Here is a 24,084-nt window from a genome sequence, read left to right on the forward strand (position 1 = left end):
TGCTAATGTAATCAAATGTGGAGTTAATCTCCCTTTTATGTTTTTGTAAGGAAAAGAGCTTCGTCTTGAAATTATAGTTTAAAGAAAAGAGGCATGGATGGGAGACATGGAGGTCATTCACGCAGCAGCAAGTGAAGCAGAGCAACTCCCATTTGTGCTCAGCCAGATGTTCACAAGCCTTTGCCAACAGCTCAAAAGGCTGATGCTGTATAAATTACTATATCCCAGGGACTAATTCAATGGGTGTGATGGAAGAGGAAGGGAGGAGGATGGTACCCTGTCGGTCAGAGGTCAGGTGTAACACATGGGACTGAACCAAGCAATGTTCAGCCAGTTCCACTTTTTCTTTTATTACTGTGGATTGAAAACACTCTTTTTTTTTTTTTTTCCCCATAGAAGGCAAAAGAAAAGTCAGTACTTTATTTAAGAATATAAGGACAAATTACTATTTTCTTTAAAAGGTCCCTTTTCCCACATAATCAAAAGAGGTGAAAACCAATGAAATTTGAGCCTCTGACAATTTTCTTTGAAAATACAGAGTCTATTTGAAAGCTGCAAGTTGTCTGATAATATATCTTTAAAGACTTCGTTTCTGAAAAGATGTTGATTTCAAACCAAACTGCCTTCCCTCCACTGCTACATATGTACCAAATTCACCTATAGGAATCCCTTTTCACTTAGCCCGAGTTATTTTTTACAAAAGTAAAAACAAGCAAAAAATACAGAGTAACGAATAATATTTTTCTTTTAGAGCATATTTGCTTCTCTTAATCAAAGTTCTGCTGTTGCAGGTTGCAACAGCAACCAAAATAGCCACTTGCAGGTTGCTGCCTCTCACACGTGTCTGGCTCTACCACAATTCTGGTTATCTGTGACTCTCTGCCTCTAGAAACAAGTGCTGAGCTAAGGAAATCTCTCTGTCTTCCAAGGATATACACCTCCCTACTATGATGTGAAGGATAATTTAATAAATGTGACTCTTGGTTCTTGCAGTTAATAAAACTCAGGCCCATACCAATACCTGGTTTTCTATCAGTTTCAAAAGAGTTGACTCTGATTTTGAATGTTTGAGATTGGCAGAACTGATGCTTTTCAATTTCTTTGGATATCTTACAGTCTACAGGTTAAAAGCAGGATTTCCCGGTTAATGGAGTACCAACTCTGCATCCCAAACAGTGCTGCTGTATCAGTGGGAAGCCCACGGAGGGGCAGAGTGCCTTTTCTTTCATAGAATAAGGCAATAAGCAGTGCCCTCTAGTGTTAGTTAACGTCAGAGGGAGCTGCAAGGAGAATTTTCTGTCATCTGTGTATATGCAATTAAAAATATTTCACAGCCACAGATGCAGCTCTTTATTTCTTGAAAAAAGGTAGTAAAAGTGGCTGCAATAGTGTCACTTATCAGGACACGGCTGTCAAAGCCACCATCATTAGCAGTGTCAGGTATCACCAACTCCCTGACCTACGAACTTACTGACCTGTTTTATCTTACCTTCAAGTATATGAATGTAGAATGTCTCCAGCCTGCACCTGGCCTGGGGAAGGACAGGATGTGTGTTTTACCAAAGGGCCAGAGAAGTTTCAGGGAGAGGTGTAGCAGCACATGTTCCTGCTTGAAATACAGATGTTTGTTTTCTGGTGTAAAGCAGTTTTGGTGTACACATTCAAGCTTATCAGACACCTTATAACAAAGCAGTGAACTTGTGAATCTTTTGGACTGTCCTTGGAGCACCTCAGAATTTTCTGGGTTTGGTGATAGTAGCTGGCTAGATTCCTGTTTCAAAGCTGTAGGCATAATTTGTTTCAGTTACAGACAGCTCTGCCAGGGAGGTACTATGGGAATTAGTCACCTCTGTGCTGTAACATGGAAAGTTATTTCTCAGTCTGCTTCATAGGGCAATGCTTTAAACTGCTTATGTCAAACGAGCATTAAAAAGCATTTGCTATGTAGTTTCTGGATCGTCTGCAGTGTGAAAACATTGTAAACAAATGTGGCTTTTCCTCTCACTCTTTTTTTTCTTAAATTTTGTTTTTCGGCCATAGGAAAAGAGCTCAGAACTGATTTCTGCTTTCAGTTTCTGCTGATGCATTTTTGTAACTTCATTTGCAGTCTAGAGATTTTAAGATGATCCTGAGGTCCCTGGGGTGCCAAAGTTACTGTTAACAAGTGGGAATTCTCTAAGGCCTTGAGAACATCTTAGCAAGTGTCCCCCAGTTGTAACATGAAAAACAGCACACACAATAAAAGTACAAGCTTTTTTAAAGGTCTGTGCAGTACCTTGGCTTATGCAGGCTTTTGCTGCCCTGGATGAGGTTCATCCTGAACTGAGGTTTTTTAAACCAAAGCATCTTCTGATGTAGCATGGTCACCTCACTTTCCTCCTTGGGTTATGGCCAGTGAATGTTTCTGGTGGCTGCCCACATTGTAAGAAGTGAGTGTCAAGACTTATGCAGAGAGTGTGGTGCCTGTGTGTAAGAGTCACAGGTGAAGATGCTGTGGACTTGTATCTTTGAGCTGAGTGAACAAGATCAGCTCTGCGTGAGGAGGTACCTGCGAGTGTACATTGTCTCTGGTAGAAGATGTCAGAAGTGAGATGACTTACCTGGACTGTCACTCTTCAGATGGATTTGCAACCCACCTCAAACATTTGTGACACGTGCCACAACTGTTGTCAAACTTGATACTTGCAGTAGTTGTTGATTCTTAACTCTATCCATAGACCCCTTTTTGAGCTGCAGTCAGTAACTTCTATCCTCCTTGCTGCAGACGAGCAGGGAGAGCATTGTTTGTCCTCACTGCCAAGGATGAGGTTATGCTCTGTGAAAACATCAAGGAGAAAAAATGTTTAGCATTGTTCCTCTGAAATGTACCAAAAATCTTCACGCACCAATGAAACAACCAGTGTTATGGTATCATAACAATGGCTTGTTAGGACTTCACCCCAGGCTGGGATGATGATTTCTGTTCAAGACCAAGACCAACAGATGGCATTTGTTAGGACATTGATATTTATGTACAAAGTTGCCAGGACTTTAAGAAGTGGTGCCTCTCTTAATTAAGATGATAATGCACTGCCTTGTTTGGAGACATTCTGCTCATAATGATGCTGGTGAATTATGAATAGAGGGAAATTAGTAATAACAAATGCCAGATGGAGGTAACTTTCAAAAAGAAATATTTTGTGTAATGTGGCATGTAAAGTTGACAGACCGGGTCTTGGAAGATCTTTATTATTCTTTAGGCTTTCCTGACAAAATTACTCTTTATCCTGCCAAGAAATGTGGTCCCACATGCCAGTGCATTTTTAAGTGAGAGTAATTAAAGTGTGCCTCTAAGTTTATAGCTTGAAGTGAAATCTGTTTCTCCAATGTTTTGTCAAGAATCTATAAAAGTGCAAGAAAGGAGGCAACTTATAAAAACAATAGTTTTGCCAGTTCTGTACATTCTACCTTTGAAATCAGAGGCAATTAGGGATGAACAAAACTACTTCCAAAGTTAAAAAAAAATAGTGTTAGTTCTGCTGACATTTTGCTTCATATTTTCCCTTTGGTTGAAGATGACTGTTGGAATAAGAATTATTTTTTTTTTTAACATTAGACCTCACCTTCCTTGATTGAAACAAAAAATGATCACTGAGTTATAAATGCATTGAATCCTCAAATGCTAGTCCCTTTTTTGCAACTTGCTAACAGAGGGAAATAAAATTTAATTTGGTTTTGTAGTGTAAAGTAGTAAATGAAAGAGAAATAGACGAGGGAAAGTAAGATATAAGATGTTGGGGTTTGATATTTAATTTTCTCGTAAGATTATTATCATTCTATGGGCATTCCAGCTTTCATCTCAGGACTTGGTGGCCACTACAGGCCACTGCTCTATCGATTGCAGAGAGGGTGCTTTCATGGTGATTCGTGGCTGAGGCAAGTGTGTCATCTGAGGTGACCATGAAGATTTGATTTTCCTTTGTCCTTGCTCTTGGATTACAGTAGTGTAACAAAATTAAATTTAGGACTGTAGATGTGTTGAATAAAGTCTCTTTCTATCAAATACGCCAAGCATAGTAGACCAGGAAGGTTTGAAGAGCTCACTTCTGCTCTATTCCCGCACAGTCACAAATTTGTAACAGACTTGAGAGGCACAGTTCAAGACTTCTTCCCAAGGCATGAACATTGTAGCAGGGTTCAGAAGGATAGCAGAGTTGCTTTTGTCTTTAAATTATTTCTGTGAGAATGCATTAGTAGGGGAATAAATGAAGTAATACATTTCAGTATTGGATGATGAAAAGAAGGCTTCTGGTTCATTTAGAAAAAGGTCAAGATCAGTTTTCAGGAGAATAAAACACTGTTTTGAATTATGCTAAGAACAGACTGTCCGACTATTTCTGGTATTAACGTTCATTGCTATTGGAGAAAGGATTTAACAATAGAAAGATGAGAACATGAGAAAAGAATGTCTAGAGGGAAGGCAGTCAAGGATGGGATTCAGTGGCTCTAGCTTTGATAACAAAGGCAAAGAGTGGTCTCAGACAAGTCTTTTGAGATTAATCTGGTACTTTCAGTAAACCCTAAATTTACCTAATCCAGAAAGAACAGTATTTCTAAGCATTTTCAAAAACTCCAGAAACAATTGTTTCTCACTGATCTTGTTGAAGCTATTGTGAATTTACCTGGAAGATGCCATCTTAAATTATAGACAACTAAATCCTGGTTTACATGCACATTTAATGAATAAGTCCTGTATCTATATTTTAAAAAACTAATTTTTTTAAGAGAAGTCTGCCTAATGTGAAGTGGGTGCTATAATTCTTTCAAAAGCTGTACTACATTCTTGTTGTGTTGTCAGTTTTGTTTATGCTGAAGTTTTTTCTGTTGTCTTATTTTGTTTTCCCAGAAAAACTTTACAATTCCAGTGGACGGGAGCTGAGACGGGCACTTTTTTCCTTGAAACAGATATTTCAGGTGAGCAAATAATAGCTGTCTATTCTGTGATTTGAACATGAATTTAATTTCTTTTTTTAACTTTTTTAAAATTTAATTTAGAGAATAACTTACAATTTCTGGCAAAAGAGACTTTTTACTTCATTTGTAATTTGGAATTGGCCAATTCCCTTTTAGAGTCTTTTATTTTTATGATCTGCAAACCTTCCTGTGTTCCTTCAGTCTGTCAGAAGGATGAGATGTGGTGTAATGGCAGAGTGAGGAGTGTAAATCTACCAGGAAAGGAGACAAGTAAATTGAAATTCTTAGGTGGGAATTTAGACTGCTCTTTAGACAGTGGCATATCTTGGTATTGGGAAGACTTGGAGGGGAACTTGAAAAGGTGAGCCAGGGAAACCATGAGTTAGGGTGATGGCCCAGTGTTGGCCTGATAATGGACAAATAGTCTGGGTTTAAGCCATATCAAAAACTTAAAAGACTTATGGGAAACATGCAACAGTTCTGATGAGGAACCAAAATGCACTGGGAGATCTCTGAATGTGTTTGAATTTAGACTCAGTTTAGAGGAAAGGATTTACTGATAAGCCGAAAAGATGCTTCATGGAGCTGAGGAGGATGTGGTAGTGACTGATCATTTTAAGGAAAGGCATGGATTTGAATGTGAATGTTCATTATGGAGGAAATCTGAAATCTGGAGGATTTTGGGTCCTGTGGGGGAGTAGACAATGTGATAGACAAGTGGTGTGGTGCCACTTCATTTGCTTGAATTAAAGTCTTGGATTTCAGATGGTTTCACTGGATATGGAGAGGGACTTGGGAAAACTGCAGGATGCGAGGAAACTTGTTAGAGAGAAGAGGTCAGGAAAAGTGAAAAAAAATTCCATCTGTGTGAATTAGAGCATGCTCTCAATGCAATTCTAAAATGGAATTCATTTGAGACATTCCATTTTCAGTAAATATAAGTGAGAACAATAAGAGGAGCACTTCTTTACTAATGGATCCAAATGGAGGATGAAAACCTATAATCCTTTTTTTTAGCTATAATAGATAGATGGAAAGATTTTAAACTCTTAGTTTAACATTTTTGCTTTGTTTTAAATAGACATTTATTCTAATAAGAATAAAAACATTTAAAAAATCTGCAAGACTGCAGAACTGCAAATTTTCTAAATGCATAATCCTTTTTATAGGTTTCAGATTTAGAATTTAGCTAATGCCAGAATTAAAATTTTCTAAACAATAGGAGTGAGTGGTGACGGGTGGACCATTTAATGTTAAATCTTGGTAGTTGAAGATGTGTTCTGGGTCAGAAAAATCTCCCAGATTTTTGAAATTTTTGGACAAAGAAAGGAGTTCCAGTTCCAAACAGCCTGGTCATCCCATGAGTGCAGATTGGGAAAATCCCTGTTTCTTCAAGAAGCAGTCCCTCATTCCCAGAGGGAGACAAGTGCTTGAGAGTCACAGGGAGGCAAGTTGGGTTTCCCTGTAAGGTTGCCAAGCATGTGGCCTGTGTGCTCACAGGAAATCAGGCAGGTTTCCAAGAGACTTCTCTGGTTTCTTATCTTTTTGTGCACCTCAGCTCTTTCTGGGAAATGTTTGTATTTCTCTGCATTTATGTGTTACACAGGTAATCTGGGCACTTGCACATATTTAGCAATGAGAGGCTAAGCCTCTCTTCCCACCCATCCTTCAACTCCTGTCATTAATTCCCTTCCATCATCCATGCCCTTCCATCATGAATTCTCCCAGTTTGGGTATTCATAAATGCCCTCTTTACTATAGGTTATTTGAAGTCTAGTAGATATTTCTGAGCACATGTGCTCAATGCTTTCAGAGAACACATCAGTAAGATCTCTCTCTTCCATCTGATCAGTTGTTCTAATGAAAATGCTGTTTAAATATTTATCCTAGTAATTTAAGGGGTTGACTGTGTTGGAGAGTAAGAAGAGAGAAGGGAAAAGTGATGCACAAACCCATATCTGTGTATGAATTGAGTTTTAAGTGAAACCTATCAGGCTGTTTCAGGACATAATTTTCCTTGAAGAATTTAACTTTCTTATTTTGTAATGAAAGTGGTAGGGAGAGGAATTTGGGAATTATCAGTTATCACATAAAGAAGCTCTTTCTGGTGGAACTGTGGCTAATTTTTGAGCAAATGTACCCTTAAAAAAATCTTAAAATACAGGTTGAAATACATATACTCTTAAAATGCAGGTTCTCTTAGGGGGAACTTGAAGAGTGTTCCTTGGGCTGGGTAGGATTCATAGAATATGCACAAGTGTTTGAGGTAGTACACTTTCAGTTGGAAAACAAACCCCTGGCAACCCGGGTTTACCTGCCAGCTTTGCTGTCCTTAACAACAGCATTGCTAAGGGCATCCTTTGAGTGTGATTTTAGTTTATCTCGTAATGAACCATGAGAGAAAATGTAAAGTGATTGTGTATCAGTTTTAGAAAGAAAAGCTGTTCCAGTTTTTTACTGAAGAAAAATACAAGTAAATATAATAAGGTTATATTATAAATGGAATATTTTTGTCCAAAATGTCTTTTTTTTTGTGTGTGTGTGTGTGTGACATGAAAGTATGTCAGCATTAGAAATTTATCGTTATGGTAATAGTTTTTTTAAAGTGTGTTGTTCAACATAAATATATTTTTTAATTTTGTATGCCCTTAAAAGAGAGTATTTAAAATTCCTTGAGAGTGTAACACTTTAGAAATAAGATGTTGACTTAAAAAAAGTGTTTTCATAATAACAAGGTTTCCAAGTGTTATGGAGACTTCATGTCTTTAGGTGCCAGGACAGTTCATAACACCATTTTTTTATAAATTCATCATTGCTGACTTAATTTGGCACAGTTCTACATCAGGATAATTTTTAATTTAAAGACCTTCAAGTAGTGTGCACTGTCTCATTTGCATTAATTGGGAATAAGCCCAAGTTTTACATTGAAGTTGAATTCCAAATAGTCAGAGTTCTGGATTTTTCACGTGAGGCCTCGGCAAAGTTTAGCAATGTTTGGCAAGAGCAATGTCTTTGTTTCAAAATTTAGATGAAAGATTCATTTTGCAAGTCTACACTTGGAATTTCCCTTTGATTTCTTCTGGTGGGCTGGTTTTGGCAAAATGATGAAGGTTATGTGGAGCGTTTTTCTTTGACAGTGCTGCCATTCTGTTCCAGTCATTCATTCTGAAGGGGTGGGAGAGCTACAGTCATCATCTTTTTCTGGATTGTACTGCAGTTTTCCTTCTCTATTTACCAGTATGCTTTTTGACAAACAAGCTTACAGAGTAAGATAGGATTGACAACCAGTACAGTTTCTTTCCTTTTGAATGGATTTTCTGACAGACTTCTGAATTGCCTGGTTCTTGTATTTATCAAAACCTCATGACTTTTGTGCAAAGTGCTAAAACTTCCAAAGGCATTGAGCAGAATCCAGCCAAACATGGCACTTAGAAAATCAGGATCAAAAAATGCTATTCATTTCATAAGAGATTTAAAAATACATCTGCTTAAAGCATTTAATTCAATATCACTCTTTAAAAGCAAAAAAATTGGGCAAAACCACAAAAATGAATATAAATAGTGCTGTAAGATTTAAGTGATACTGAAAAGTTTATGTAACATGGCCTGTGATACAACAGGATGCAATATAAAGCTGGCATGCTTTAAAACCTATAAGCAAGTGTACCTTGTAGTTACAAAGTATAGTTTCAAATCATGCTGATTGCATCATTTCAAAATAGGAAATAACTGAATAAGAATATGATGCTGTAAGAAAAATAAGAATGCCGTAAAGCACATTTCAAGTATGTTGAAATGGATAACCTTGTGGAAATCTGCTTATTAAAATTTCGGAAAATACTTTTAATCAATATCAACCAATGCATTAGGTTTTCTGATAAGCAGACCTCAAGTGTATATTTTAAAGTCTTCAGGAAAAAAAGATAATTCTTTTTTAGGATTGTTTTGCCTGCAAGTGTCATTTGACAGGGGCAGGAGATCTGCCATCAGTTTTCTTAAGGAGCCTAGATTCCTGTTTTGTGTTGTGATCAGACTATCAAGGGAAAATTCTCTTACAAAATTCTCTTACAGAATTTTCATCTGTTGTTGAGAAATTCATTAATCATTGAACAATTGAGCTTTGTGTTAAAAAATGTGACAAAGAACAGCTATGTGCGGGCCCTGGAAACATTAACTAGAAGGTGTTTGGAAGACACAATCTTATCAGTGAGTGAAATCAAATGTCACACACTTCAGCTGCTAAGGAGTCATCAATCATCCTTAGGAGTGCAGAAGGAGTATTCTGTGTTTGCCTCATTGATAGCAAGGAAGGGGGCTGCTCCTTCCCCTCCTGCAAGCATGACTGATGACTCCTTAGGGTTTGAAGCTGGGTGACACTTGATTTAGGGGCTGCTGTCATCACTTGTGAGGAGGCTGCCTGCCACCTCTCCCCTTTAAGAGCCTCTTGGAAGGGTTCTTGTTTAAGTCATGAAAAAGAGAAACCTTCATTTCCTTCACAAATCAAATTCACCAGAGTTCTATGTAGCAGTTTACAGATCTGTTTAATCCTATTTTACAAAGGAGATGTCTCATTACTGTTTAGAGATTATAAATAAAATAGATATGACACATTAAATGTCAAAATGAGTTTCTCAGTTTCATTAGCAAGTAGCGTGCCTTCTTCATGTCTAGACAGTGTTACAGGCCAAGATCTGAACAATGCTTAATGAGAGTAAAAAATGTGAACTGCTTACACCATACAGATAGCCTAAAACTTGGAAACCCACCAGTATTCCTTCTCTAATCACTGTGAATGTTTGAATTGTAACAGGAAATGTTGTTTAGTATGATACCCCTGTCTACTTTAGCTTCCTCAGGTATGTAATACAATACCTGGATGTTGCTTGATCTGTTGCTTATCTGCTGTGGAGAATATACTTTGTTAGGTCTGCTCTAGGTGACTTTTTGAGGAATTTTTAATTCTGCTATTAACTGGGAGGTCAAACACACAGTGTGTTGATATATCTGTGGTCTACAAAAGGTGAAAAAAAAGAAATTCTGTCCCCATCAAATCAGTGGCATAAAATGTCTTTAGTTTCACTGCTATTTTTATTGGGTGGTTGAGTGTATGTAGGGAGATAGACTATGGTAAACAGAGATAGGTACAGCAGGGCTTTTTTTTTTGTTCATTTCCTGCTAAATGCCGTTATAGGGGGGAGGCAACCAAAGATTTTCTGCCTAATAATTGAATAGCTTAATGTGAGAGTGAGGTGTGACTTTTTTTTTGCTTGCTTGCTTCTTGCACTCACAGGGGAAAGAAAAAGTTATGTGGGGAAAAAAGATCTAATTATCTGGGCCTTATTAACTGAATAAAATGAAATATTGAAAGCAGAAAGGTGCTTACAAATTGTTCAACATGTTAAATAGGAGCACAGTTTCTTTTCTGTGTTCTTTCTTTCAGCCTGTTTTAAGAATTGTAGTGCAGTTCAGTTCCCTCTCAGTTTATTGTTCTGCGCAACTCAAAAAGGCAGCCCAACATTTGCAGTAGTAGAACCTGGACTTTTGCAGGTGAACATGGCATTCATCCCAGGTACAAAGTTAAGTTCAGTGGGAGCACTAGAAGTAAACATTATATCGTCACAGTAAGATGGTTTTCCTACCCTCATCTGTTGCAGAAATCAGGCAGGTTATGTAAAAGTAATGCAGTTAAAGTCACAGAAGAGGAAATGTTCAGAGTAAAGGGGAAATAAGACTTTTTTGAAGAAGATAGTGGTGAAGATGAGGCAGGATCACAATAATTCAATCTTGGTTATTGAAGAAAGCAAACTTAAAGAACATAAGTGACATGGGAGCAACTTTGTTGTGCAGGCTAAGGACCCTTTCCTCTCTAAATTTTGTCTTTAATTAACATAAGACAACCATAAATTTTTGGGGTTTTCAGTTACATCCACTGAAGGAATCTTTGTTTTTGTCTTAGTTGTGCAAATCTCTATTTTCTTCCCTCCATGTTAGGTGCCAATATGTGTGTTTTACTGACTTGTTATCTATCAGAAAAATTTAAACATAAAAGACTTTAGGCTGATTTTTCTCCTTGATCTAACCTAAATGTCGCCTCTTTCAGTTTGTACCCATTACTCCTTGTCCTATCACTACAGTTCCTGATGAAGAATCCCTTTCTGACTTCCCTGTAGGCTCTCTTCAGGTACTGGGAGGTTGCTATGAGGTCTCCATGGAACCTTCTCTTCTCCAGGCTGAGCAGCCCCAACTCTTTTGACCTGGTTTTGTAGGAACAGTGCTCCAGTCCTATAATCCACTTCATGACCCTCCTCTGGACTTGCTCCAACAGTTCTGTGTTCTTCTTATGTTGGGGACACCAGAACTGTGCACAGCAGTCCAGGTGGGGTCTCACCAGAGCAGAGCAGAGGGGCGGAATACCCTCCCACACCCTGCTGGCTGCCCTGCTTTGGATGCAGCCCAGGATACAGCTGGCTTTCTGGGCTGCCAGTGCACATGGCCGGCTCATGTTGAGTTTTTCATCAACCCAAGTATCCCCCACATTTTTCCTCCAAGTTTTCTCCACAGGGCTGCTATCAATTGTTTCTCTGCTCCACCTGTAAATGTGTCTGCAATTGCCATTACCCAGGTCACTTTGTTGAACTACATAAGGTTTGCATTGGCCTACCTCTCAATCCTGTCAGGATCCCTCTGGATGGCATCCCTTCCTTCCAACAACAGAGCTGGGGATAAATTTTCATTGTTATCATCGCCAGAAGCCATTGTATGCTGGCTAAGTATATTCCCTCACTGAAAGTAGGGGGGGATGGTAATTTCCATGCATGCTGTTGTAAAATGTTGCTCCATGTAAATAGATGAAAGAATAGGAAAAAAGAGAACAATATAAAAATACTGATGTCTTTGTGTCATGTTATGTCCATGCTTCTACACAGATGTACATGAAATGAGTTGGGAAGGTGTAAAGGCTGGTGAACAGAAGAAAATGAGGAATGGAGGCACAGCATGGAGGAGTGTAGGGAAAAGTTTGGAGGGAACAGGGATGGAAGCTTGGCAAAGCTGGTAAGGTCTGTAAAGTGGGTGAAATGCATTTCCAATCAACAAGTAGAGCAAGGGGAAGAAGCTTCCATTGAGATACAAACCAGCTGCTTGGTCCTTGCAGACCCTTTGCCACTTAAATGCTTCTACCTCATTTATTTCTAGCAGATGAGCAGTTTTGGGACGTCCCAGTCCAGGGCAATCTTTTTCTCAAGGAGCTGTTCTTCTAGGTGTGCTGGTGGGAATTTGACAGAAGAAAGACAGCAAGTGAACCTGACAAGCACCTATCTTGGGGTAGTTTCTGAGTTACCAAGTATCGCAGAGTGGAAATACATGTCACAGCAGAGGACTCTCAGATCTCTGTTTGGTTCATCTTCTAGGAGTAATGCCCTGACCAAGATAGAGCTAGGTTTCATATTTAGTACAAGACTTGCCTTCTTAACCACTGGCTCTAGTCCATACATAGAATTGTTTTGTAGCTCCATAAATAATAGAGGTTGAAATGGGAACACAGTCTTGAGAGACTTGTAGGACTTCAGTTTATGTATGGATGTGTGTAGCTATTGTATGGATGTGTGTGTATATGTGCGTGTGTGTATGTTTTTGGAATCATTTCTTTCTAGATTTGTTTGCAATAGATGATTTGGCTTTTAAAATGGACTGAAATAAACAGTGACAATTGAATTAGATGATATCAGACACTTCTGGATTGGCAATCTAGTATTTTAATTATATCAATAATTTTGGAGTCCAAAGGACAGAACTATAGTTTGAAGTGTGGGAAAGCAACTATAAATTATATCTTGGCAATCTGTGCTCCTTCAATCACTTCCTGACTATGTTTACTCAGTTTCAAGCCAGAGTGAGTTTTTCTAATGGCAAACATTGCAAGCCAATCTTGATCTGCAAAATGCAACCTGTCATTTAGCCAATAAAAAAGCTGGACCATGGAAATGCTTTGGGATTTCTGTTTCTAATAGAGCACGAAATAACTTTTATTACTACATCATTTTAGTCTTGTCAGTGGGAGCAATTATTTTGCTGGTAATTTCAGCAGATGTGATGCATACTGAAGGCAGGTAGCAATAGTTAAAAACATTATTGTGGAGGCTTAGTTATGATATATTTCTAATGTAGTCACTGAGGTTGCAGAGGTAGGCACCCAAAAGGGCAGCTGAGAGGAATTGTATGTTAGTTTTCCGTTACTGCTGGCATGGGGAATCGTATGAGCCTTTGAGATTGTACAAGGAGCCTGTGGATATGAAGGCTCTCAGGACATGGAAGTGTGTTCTGATCTGTGCTACCACATGGCTACTGCTGCCCAGGGCAGTCAAATTAGGAGCAAAGTATGGGGCTGGTTTGGGTTTTTTTGGGGGGGGGATTTTTATTTTTTTTTTTTAATGTGAAAGTCTTCCTGATCCAGAGGAATGCTTAGGAAAAAAAATCTGTTTCTATTCTCCTTGTACTAGTAAGTATAGGAAGGGCAGAACAAGTACCTACTCCTTGGTGATGCTGTTGCTAATAGAAATCTGGATTTTATAATTCTGCCTTTATGGACTCAGTAACAGAGAAAGATTTTGAAGTATATTGGGCAATATTCCTTTATTTTACTTTCTTGTTGTGGAGTGCCAGATACATTGTCATTTGAGATTTATGCCAGCGAAAGCCTGCAGTCGTGCATGGTTTGCTCTTTGACCTGCCTCCTCCTTCCTCCCTTTCCTCACCAGTCAGCTGCTGTCCCTCTGCCGCTAATTTACATCCCCAAATGAATGAAGCTTAATCCCTAAACCTTAATCCTCCTAAAACCAGCTGAACTTTGTGATCCTATCTTGACTTTGCAGGAGATTAAAAATAAAAAAGGGGGGGGAGGTGGGGGCTGTTTGAAAAAATGTGCTTTAACTTCTAAAGAGTGCAGTCATCTTTTATGTTTTTCAGAGGGCTAAAATGCACTGGCATTTTACTGATCAATGTAGTTTTCCTTGTTATTTTATTTTTTTCACATTGAGCTTAATCATTTGGGGTTTCTGTTTCAGATCTGTGCAGTGCGAACTCTTGGCAGGGGAATCAGAGGAAGAGAGCTTTCCAAGGAGACCTTGTTCTGACATAATAACGTGGACTAGGGACAGTGTACTCTGCCATGATACTGTTTCATAGATGAACATAGCAATGAATCAAAATTTCACTAGCTCTCCCTCTTGAAAAGTAAGAATGTTTACTTCAGGAGCCAGGCCAGGTATTATCTGAATGAGCTGCGCCCTTTCTGCTCATAGGATTCTGTATTGATATGCTGCCAGCATCTTGTCCCAAAAGATTTCAGGCAGCAGAGGAGGTTGCTCCTCCTCTTTAAGCCGATATATATTTCTTCTCCTATGCATGGTGCCCAGTGAATTGGCAGTATTCACCTTACCTTTTGCCTAGGTGAATTATCACATTTTTGGAATGTGAATGCAGTATATCTTTGTGAAGCTACAAGTTTTGGTCTACAGACAAAACCAGAGCTGACCTGATAATCAGAGTTTAAATCTCTCTTAATAGGGATGTTGCAGAGTGACAGAGCAGAGAAGGAAGCTCTTCCTCTAGCAGACAGCGAAATGCATCAGCCACTGGAGCTGGTTTGAATGCAATCCCCTCTTGTAAACCCACAGGCAAAGCTTAGAGAGGAGATTCTCCTGTCTCTGGCTGGTAGTCTGTCTGCCTGTGCTGCTCTCACTTTTAGGCTGAATTGCAGCAACTTCTGCATTTTGGAAAGTTTGGTCAGTATGGAATGTGATTGCTGGCTCTCTCAATAATGTGTCATGTGGAGAGCACAGGCTGGGAAACCTGGAAACCATGGGAAACTCTTGGTTTTCCTTCTTTAAAGAAATGAACATTATAAAATGTACAGTCTTTAATTCTGTAACAAAAACAGGAGAGAATTGTACAAGATAGAATTAAATATGGGAATGCTTAAGCACACAGAAACAATGGGTTAGCTTATTAAAGGAAGGGGGGAAGCTCAAAACATAAAAGTTAGATTCTTCTTGGTGAAAATCTTATAGACAAGCAACTTGTTTTGTTTTGTGATTCCTTGGAAAGACAGTATTCTGCACAGCTGTTAGCCACGTAAGAAAGAAATACATATGTGCATATCCAAGTGTGAATATTCCTTACTAATCCAGTTTCCCCAAATACTTGGAATGAGGCTTTTAACGGTGCTTGTTAGATTAAAAAAAAAATCCCCTTGAGAAACTATGTTCCAAAACCTCAATTCTTATTAGGAAATGAAGCAACTTTCTTGTGGCATAAAAATAATGATGCTTTGGGTACAAACTTTCAACCGTATGGCCCACAGAAATAGCAGGCTTAAGAAAAATTTATCTTAAACAGTACATAAACAATTTATCTTTGCACATGGAAGCTGCACACCAGATAAAACATGTTCTTGCAAAAGGCCATTCCTTAGAAAAACATCTTCAGTCTGCATCTTCAGGTAAGACCCTGCAAAACTTCATTATAAAATATATCAAATGGTACAAATGTGTGGGAAGGAAGACAATGTCTCCCTCTACTTCTGCCAGTTGCACAGGAGCCCATGGTACAGACTGCTTGATCACAGGGTTTGTGAGGACTTTTTAGTCGCTAGGCTGAGTTATGGAGGTGAAAAAGTATAGTTTGTGCATTTTGTCAACCACATAAGCAAGTTCTAAAGTCACCACTTTGAGTATACTTAGTGTCTTTTCTGTTACACATTGGATGAAAATAGACTTCTATTGCACAGACATACATATCTTCTTTGAGAAGCCTAAAAAAGGAAGAGACATGATATAAGTCAGTGAATAAATGAGTAAAATATATTTATGATATTTTGATGATGCCAATGATACCTTTTCATAAAGACTTTTAAGTAGCCAGCCTTTGTGTCGCTGCACAATCTTTACGGTTGCAGGAGCTTAGCTGTAAGCTTAGACAGCTTTGCCTGTTTTGCTGCTTTTCTCATCAGTGCCTTAATGCCTGCTGATTAAGGGCTCATAAATCTTTGCAATATTAGCAGAGGAGTCCATTTCCATAGCAAATGGCAACATTTCCCTGCCTCCTTCTAGCTGCTATCACACACGTGTGGCATGTACTTGTAGGTATCATTGTCACGCTCATGCCATATATTCTGAACAATGAATGCTCTCTTCCTGGTAACCTGAACCTCTTAACCACTGCTAGAGAGTAGCCTTTACTCTTGAGGTCACCTAACTTGGCAAGTCAGTGATTTAATGGGTCTGAAAAGATTATCCTAGACCAAAATTGATGTAAACATTCTCCTTTCAATGTAGAACGCATGTGCTTGCAGGCCTTTCATCTTTCACTGCACATTCCAGATGTTTGCTTCTTTCCTCTCATCGTATATACATGATGGGATAGATAATGTACTGAGTTGAGATTTATGTCTTAGGCATGATGTGTTTGTACTCTACTTCATTACACCTTTTTTTTCCCTTTTATTTGGGAAAGGAGAAGTATCTTAAAAGCCTTTTTTTAAATTCAGGTTTGATTTGTTTATTCAGTGCTTTCCAAAAGTAGTCTGGTTGGAGTTCCTCATCCCCTCTATTTCCTCTGCTGTTCCCCTGCAATGTATCTCCTATCAATTTAGGGTGACTCTATGACTTGGTTGCTTTGAAAAAGTTCCAGAAGACAGACCTCAAAATTTGCTGTGAAGAGGGCCATAATAAAAAATAGATAATTAAATAACTAACTAGACAAATAAATACCATCAACATAAACCCTTGATTTATTTTGACAGTCAAATGCTAATTTCTAATTTTTCCCCAGGTGATTAACTAATATGTACTCACTATTTAAGATTATGGGAAAACATCCTTAAGTTACAGTGGGTGTTTCAGTGTTGATCTTTCACTGAAAGTCAGCAACTGTTAATTGCTAAATGCTATTAAAACATTTATTTTATTTTTAGGGTTCAATCTGGAAGACTCTAAGACTGAACTAATGTTAACTTCTCTGCTATATGGACTTTTTTTTTTTATCCAAATGTCTTTTTTTTTCCCAAACAGGCATTTTAAATCTATTAATAAAATTCAGATTCTGCCACAGACCACAGTTATTCCTACTTTTTCCTGTTTTTCCAATGTTCTTTATTTCACTATGTGTCAATCCAGAATAGATTCCTTTTTTCCTCAATTCAAGGACTATGCAAACATACTTGATGCAAAATGAAAATATATGCTCAAGTATCAAGAAAAGACATGTTAAGAAAAAGGAAATGTTTTTGAACTAGGATAACATTACCATCCAGAAAAAAATTGTGATTAGTTCACTCAATAATTAGATATGTTATATATATATCTATATATCTATTTAAGAGAAACATATATATATTGTTTCTCTTAAATTAGACAATTTGTTACCATAACACATAGCCTTAGTTTACCTGAAACCTTAATATACTTTGCATTAAGATTGGGTGATTGCATAGATATGTTTCCTCTCTTGAGTTTTAAGAGAAACTGGATTCAAAATTCTTAAAGAAGAAGAACTTATTCAGGTGTTTTGAGTTAAAAACACTGTTTAACAAAGGGATACCTGGGAGGGAGCACTCACCTGGTGGTGAAAATGAATAGAGGAAATTTGTCTTCATAAAATTGTGGGCTTGCATCTGTAGTGCCTTGGTCTGACATATGAGTTTGTAAACTTCTTAGCTTTCCAAAACACTATTAAGTGTTCTATTAAACACTATTAAGGCTTCTATCTAGATACTGGGGGAAAAAATAGCACTCCTAAAAGATAAAACATTGAGACTAAGAAATGAGAATTTTTAGCTCAAGAGTGCATATGCAGGGGTGAATTTTATCTTATGTGTTTTGGGCTTTTACAATGTCCTTTCACCAAGATGTGGGTTATGATTGCATGCTTCCACTTTGTATACTTTTATACTTTATTTAAAGGATAAATCACCTTTATCATGCGATAAATTTGTGAATCTGTACATGACTGTATAAGATTTTTCAAATTGTTTTTACAAATTTGACAAGCTAAAACATGAAATGGATTTTTTTTTCTCGTAATTTCTAAACTTCTCACAAACTGGTAGATCGCCTCCCAGTTATTAACATCCCCTTTGGTCAGACTGTAGGAATTATGTAAATTATCTCTGATGAAAGAAGGAAATTCATAGTAAATAAACTATCCAGCTGAAAGAAACTTGCAGTAAATGAAATGTCTCACTAAAAAGGGCTTGATTATTTGATTTCTCTTGGCAGTTTGCTAAGTGTTTGCCATGAATTCAAAAATCACTCTCAGCAAATTTTCTGTACAGTTCGGGTTCGTGGAGCTGCATTATTGGAAAGCTGGAATTTGTCTGTTACACTGTTATGTATGAAAGCATAAATTAAGATTATTTAAAAGAAGGCAGTTGGCAACTGGGATTGTCTGCAGAGTAATTCTTTCCCATTAATACCTTTAATTGGTCTTTTGCCTAATTTGCATGGCTAATTCATTGAGGGCTGTTTAATCCAGCTCTTAGTAGCTTCTTACTTGTCTGCATGAGCCTTCTGTAAGAACAGACAAGCTTTAGATGTGGTGCTCTGTAGTACCTTGGCACAGTAGTTTTGCATGTAAGGCTCAGGAAACCCCTCCACTGCCTGGTGTCACTGGGTTATGGGATCATTCTGCTACCCTGAGGAAAGACATGATGATGAAAAAATAGTGAGCACTTTAGCCAGCATAAATTCCTGTGAAATTTTGTATTTGCTGTTTTCCATCACAGTGTAGGCATATTGTCTACTAATACTCTTATCTTTAACACTTTACTTTCCCATTCTAAATATAATTAATTAATATTATGGTAAGGTAATAAATATAATATTGCATTGCAATGAAACCAGTTTTAAAGTTTTGCTGCACACAGCTAAAATACTGAAACTGGAATTATGCTAAGGAATAGAGATGCTGTTCTCTTGTTGATCCTGACACTTTAGGGCTTTTATATTTGTTTATGTGGTATGATGAGAGATTTAATATCGTGGAGAATGTCTGGAAGCCTTCAATGAAAAAAGGGAAAAGTCATATTTTGCAGATTTTAATTTTCTGTAGTTGACTGAAAGGTTAAAGCACATTTTTTCTTGCTTTGCACTGATGTATTTCATTCTGATTTTAAAACTTAAAGTTTTGCTTTTGGTCCTCTGTATAACAACTTTCATACCAACTTGCTTACAACATGTGAAACATAAAATCAGTGTTGCAGGCATGCATTTGTTTTTTACATTATGAAATAATCTGTTTCTTTGTCTTTCAAAAATCTAATTCAGCTTTTCTTTCTCCTGTTACAGGATGACAAGGACTTGGTTCATGAGTTTGTTGTTGCTGAAGGTCTGACTTGCTTAATCAAAGTGGGAGCAGAAGCTGACCAGAATTATCAGAACTACATCCTGAGAGGTAAAGGAAATGCATCCAAAAGTTGTTTTTATTGCTTGGAAGCTCTCACAGGTCTGCAGCAACTTGCTATGTAAAGTATCTTTGAACTTGCTTCTAAGTTTGGCCCCGATTCTTTCACATTATGCAAGAAAGCTAAGGGAAGATTAATACTCACCACTGAGAAGAATGAACTAGAATATTTGGAATTGTAATATTCTCCCCATTTTTCACCTTTTCTTGTAGATTTTGCTGCAAATCTCTAATTCTAGGAAAGAAAAGACATTCTAAAGCCTTTACTGGATAACTGTGTCAGAGGGCACAGAACAAAGTAGAGTGTGGAGTGGTCATCTTTTACAAAGGAGCTACTGTGAACATGTTGGACTGTTCCAAACAGGAGGAGTTCTGTGAGCTGTGTTTCTCTCCTTCCTTGCAGTGATGAATGGCTGTTGACCTCCCAGGCAGCATGGAGGGTTTTCTCCATGCTGCTTAGACAGTTGAAAAGCACTAGGGAAACAGAGATGGGCAGCACCTAGACTGCTCTATCACCCTGTTGGGAGATGTATTTTCTTATTTTCTTATTTCTTTTCTTATTTCATTTCCCAGAATGCAGCATCATTGGTATCTCTTGGATATCATGCAGTATTTATGGAATAGACTAGGAGAAAGTCATACCTTAAGGGGTCAGTTGGCTGGAAACAATTTTAAACTATCTGGCATTTTGGAGTTAAACAGGTAATGAGAGGTTAATGTTCTCTTCTTTGCGCTTAAGAGGTAACTGGCAAAGGTGGGGTTTGGAGAGGGATTTGGAAAAGGTGTGCTGTGTGATTAGAAAGCTGATTTCCTCTGTTGTGGGCCAAATGGATGCATGTGTTTTTCATCTAGCCAAGGAACCTGGGCTGTAAGTTTGGAGAGTTTCTTCAGTATTTGAGGGGAGAACAGTCACTCCAAGGGATTTTTGCTGCTGGATGATCTCATAGTAAATGGAGGCTGATTATACACAGTTGTGGTAGATTGCTCATTTGAGTTTTCTTAGACTGACGTATATAACTGTATTTAAAAATGTCACTTTGATGTATTTAACTGCTAAAACCCAAACTACACATTGAGGGGCAAAAAATCCCCTAAAAACCAACAAAAATAAGTAGAAGGATTTTGTATGAACCAGAAATGCTGAATTATGGAAAGCAAGGATTCGAATAGTAAGTGGAGCTTCATGCAAAGACGTTGAAGATAAGACCAGGTTTGGAGGTGTAAAAGAAACAGACTAGTACTACAGGAATTATTTTCCATGTCAGTAGCTGTGCAGTCACATAAAAGTACTTGAATAGAAGACAAGGACACAGAAACATGTGCAGTTAGAAGTTTCTGTGAGAAAACTGGCCATAGATGGTCTCGGAAAATTCAGACTGGAAGCAAAATAAAAGTGCTGTATGGGACATTCTGGCCCTTAGTCTAGGAGCCTTCCCATTCTCCTTCCCTTCCCATACCCTAATGCATCCAGCATTCAAGGAGATCTAATGGTCTGTTTCTTGTGGTGGCTTTCAAGAGCCTGATTTCCATGATCTAAAATTAGAAATTTTCACGTGAATTCAATTAATTATAAAACAGAGACTTAGTGTCAATATCCATGGCATCATACAAATGCTACTGCAAATTCACCTTGTTGCATTGTTATTAAAGAGTGATTACAGCTTGTTCAAAATGAATGTAACAAAACAACATTAACAATAACAAAAGCTAACTATGTAGAAGTATGTATTAAAGGTAAAAACATTATTTTAGGAAGATGTTTTTAGGGATTGGTAACTTCTGAAATCAGGTATTTTTTTCTCTACATTGCTGCTGTGTGAAGCTGAAGAGTCTCTCTGCGTAGTGTATCCTAGCATCCTTTACAATAATACAATTTTTTTCTGTGTGATGTGGCTTCATTTCAGTTTGGTCTTGATGGTCTTTCAGGAATTTCAAAGGTTGTTACAACTCCAAAATTATGTCAGGTGGTTTGCAGTTCCAGGAGGCAGCATGTACTTTCTGAATAGGTCTGTGTGTACAATGAGATAAAGATAGATTTCGAATTACAGTGTAGCCAAACAATCTTATCTGGATACATTGAGGAGGGTGCTGAAAAGGAGCATTAAATACATCATGTTAGAGTGTTTCTCGTATATTGGTATATTATTTCTGGAAGATCATAGTGATTGGTTAGGTTGTTTTGTTGTTTTTTGGGGTTTTTTTTTGGTTTTTTGTTTGTTTGTTTGTTTTTGTTTTTGTGGTTTTTTGGAGGTTTTTTTTGTGGCAGTTGTGTGTACCTATTGCAGTGCATTTTACTAAACTTGGAGTACTGGTAAATAGGTGAATAAATTTTACTGAAAGTCCATCACAGTTAGCACAGAGATGGGTCCTGTAAGCTCTAAGATTAGTGTCAAGTAGTGGAGATTTGAGAAGGAAAAAGTAGTAGTTTTTTAGATATTTTGTGCCTTCCTACTGTGGTGTCCTTGGTCTGCAGATAATTTTGGAGTGGAATATTCTACTTATTTTCATTGCATTTAACCTAAATAATAAATAGATGGGATTTCTCATAAGTTCCATATTCTGGCATTTCTCCAGCACCTTTGGTATCATTCACTCTTTTCCTGTGGCAATTCTAAGTCAGTTCACAGGGCCTGTGACAGTAAGTGGCAGCCTTAGGCATGGCATTGCCTCCTTTGCTTTGAGGACTTACCTACATGAGACTGTCCGTCATCTTTACTGAGCAATTTCCCAGTGTTTCATATCAACTTGTTTGCCTGCACTCATCAAGAAATAGCTTTGTACCTTGGAGGGAAAATAGGCTGGAAATACACATGTGCTTAAGGGCTGTAGGTGCTTCAGTGAGTTCCAGGTACAAGTTGTTTCTTGAGGATATTATTTTCCTTTTTCCAAAAGGCTGCATTGCTTCACTCTAATGTTTCCTGGTTGTGAATTTCTGCTTAGGGGTTTTGACTTGGTTCAAGTCAGACTGAGCTGCCAAAAATGATTAAATATGAGTCATGAAAATTTTAGTTACTTTAGTGGGTAAGTGAAGAGAAGGTAAGTGTGGCTTTTACATACAATGTTGAGAAATCCAGACAGTTTGCTGTTGAGTGCTAAGGAAGAACTGTTTATTTCTGCTCAGGTCCCTGAACTAGGGCTTTTTGACTGTATCTTTCCCAAAGTATTCCCTTCTGTCAGCACGTAACCTATAGACTGGAAGCCAACATTAGCCAGGCTTCTCTGGAGGGTTGCTTTTTAAAAAAGACTGGCTTAGAAAACAGCTTTTGATCCTCCTTATTTAATGGTTCTTAAAACGAAATTTATTTTCCAATCTTCCTATTAATTATTATGGCCATCTAAAGAAACTGTGTTTTGAGGGACTTCCCCCTGCCCCGCTCCCCCCCCACCATGGAAACAAGCTTGTTTTCCTTTTGTTCTTTCTTCCCTCTTCCTTTTTTTCCACAAGGATCCACAAGGATGACTGGATAACATTGAAGTTAAAATTTTCTTTCCCAGTTACAAGATTGCAGTATGCTGGATGTTACCTAAATATTCAAAACCAGATAGGAATGGGTTAAAGGTAATGAAAATATCCATAACTGATGACAATTAATGTAAACCTAATTGTAATTTTGAAGATTCTTTGGATATAATTTTGAGATCATCTGTTCCTTACACAGAATGAGAAAGCAACACATGAAATGCCATGGTAGCTTCATGTTTTCTGATAATTTAGCCAGTGGTGTTGGGAAAGTGAGGGGAAAAAAAAGCAGCTTGTGTACACCAAGGCTTAATTGTTTTAAAGATATACTGAATAAGTAAGCTATGAGGTTCAGGGATGGCTTTGCTGGCCCTGTGATGTGAGTTCTGCCTGGTGGGGTCCTGTGCTGTCTGTCCCTCAGATCAAATGAGAAGGTTGTCAAAAGGTCATCCAGCCTCGTTTGTAGAGTCTAGTCGTGTACTTGGGTCCATATTTGGCTGCTTATGGATTCAGATCAGTATTTAGAGGTGTCCATAATTAGATGAAAGCTAGATATTGTTCTTGTGGTCTGAAAGCACAAGCCAAGTGTTCAGTCTGAGCAGGCAAAGGCCTTGACCTTGCTGCAAGGTCTGAGGAGCTAAGGCTGAGGAAAAAAATAGGACAGCAGTCATAGCAGACTAGTCATACAGTGCTCATACTAGACTATGCTTGAATCAAATTCAGCTTTTGGATGCAGCTCTCTGATTTAGTGAGAGCTGTGTGCTTATATTGAGAATAAGAATTTGAGTGTCAAGTCTGGATGAGAGATGGTTTCAATTTTGTTTGGTGGTTTTGAATTTCTAGTGTAGGGTTTTTTTAAAAAGAAGAAATAAAGAAAAGCAAGTGCTTGGAGGAGTCTAGGAGTGATTATTTGAGGTAATATTTGTGCTTTAAGTTAACCACTCTCCCGTAAATCCCTAAACCATTACTGTAATCTAAAATTAAAGATAATTAGAATCCTAAAATATTTAGGTTGAAAAAGGCCCTCAATATCACTGAGTTCAACCATTAACCTAACACTGCCAAATTCACCATGAAACCATGGCCTTAAGCACCAGGTCTGCACATCCTTTAAGTATCTCCAAGGACAGTATAGTCAAAACTTCAGTAATTTAGACTTAATTCAATAATCTGGGCTGAACACTAGGTTGCAGTAGACCATTTTCCTGTCACAG

At 37.9% G+C, this 24,084-nt stretch overlaps 1 protein-coding gene across 8 annotated transcripts in view; it reads left to right on the plus strand.

Annotated features, from left to right (window-relative positions):
- FHOD3 (formin homology 2 domain containing 3) overlaps positions 1-24,084 on the plus strand; it is a 374,923-nt gene that overhangs the window by 166,817 nt on the left and 184,022 nt on the right. For 6 of the 8 annotated variants that reach the window (XM_030944141.1, XM_030944134.1, XM_030944138.1 and 3 more), the window contains exons 4-5: positions 4,886-4,953; positions 19,296-19,401. In XM_030944141.1, coding sequence (XP_030800001.1) covers positions 4,886-4,953; positions 19,296-19,401 — 174 coding nt within the window. Of the gene's footprint in view, positions 1-4,885; positions 4,954-15,427; positions 15,452-18,322; positions 18,341-19,295; positions 19,402-24,084 lie in introns of those variants that run through there. The other 2 variants (XM_030944140.1, XM_030944139.1) reach the window with 2 other exon arrangements.

The sequence above is a fragment of the Camarhynchus parvulus genome, chromosome 2 (genome assembly GCF_901933205.1).
Source record: "Camarhynchus parvulus chromosome 2, STF_HiC, whole genome shotgun sequence".
Classification (NCBI taxonomy): Eukaryota; Metazoa; Chordata; class Aves; order Passeriformes; family Thraupidae; genus Camarhynchus; species Camarhynchus parvulus.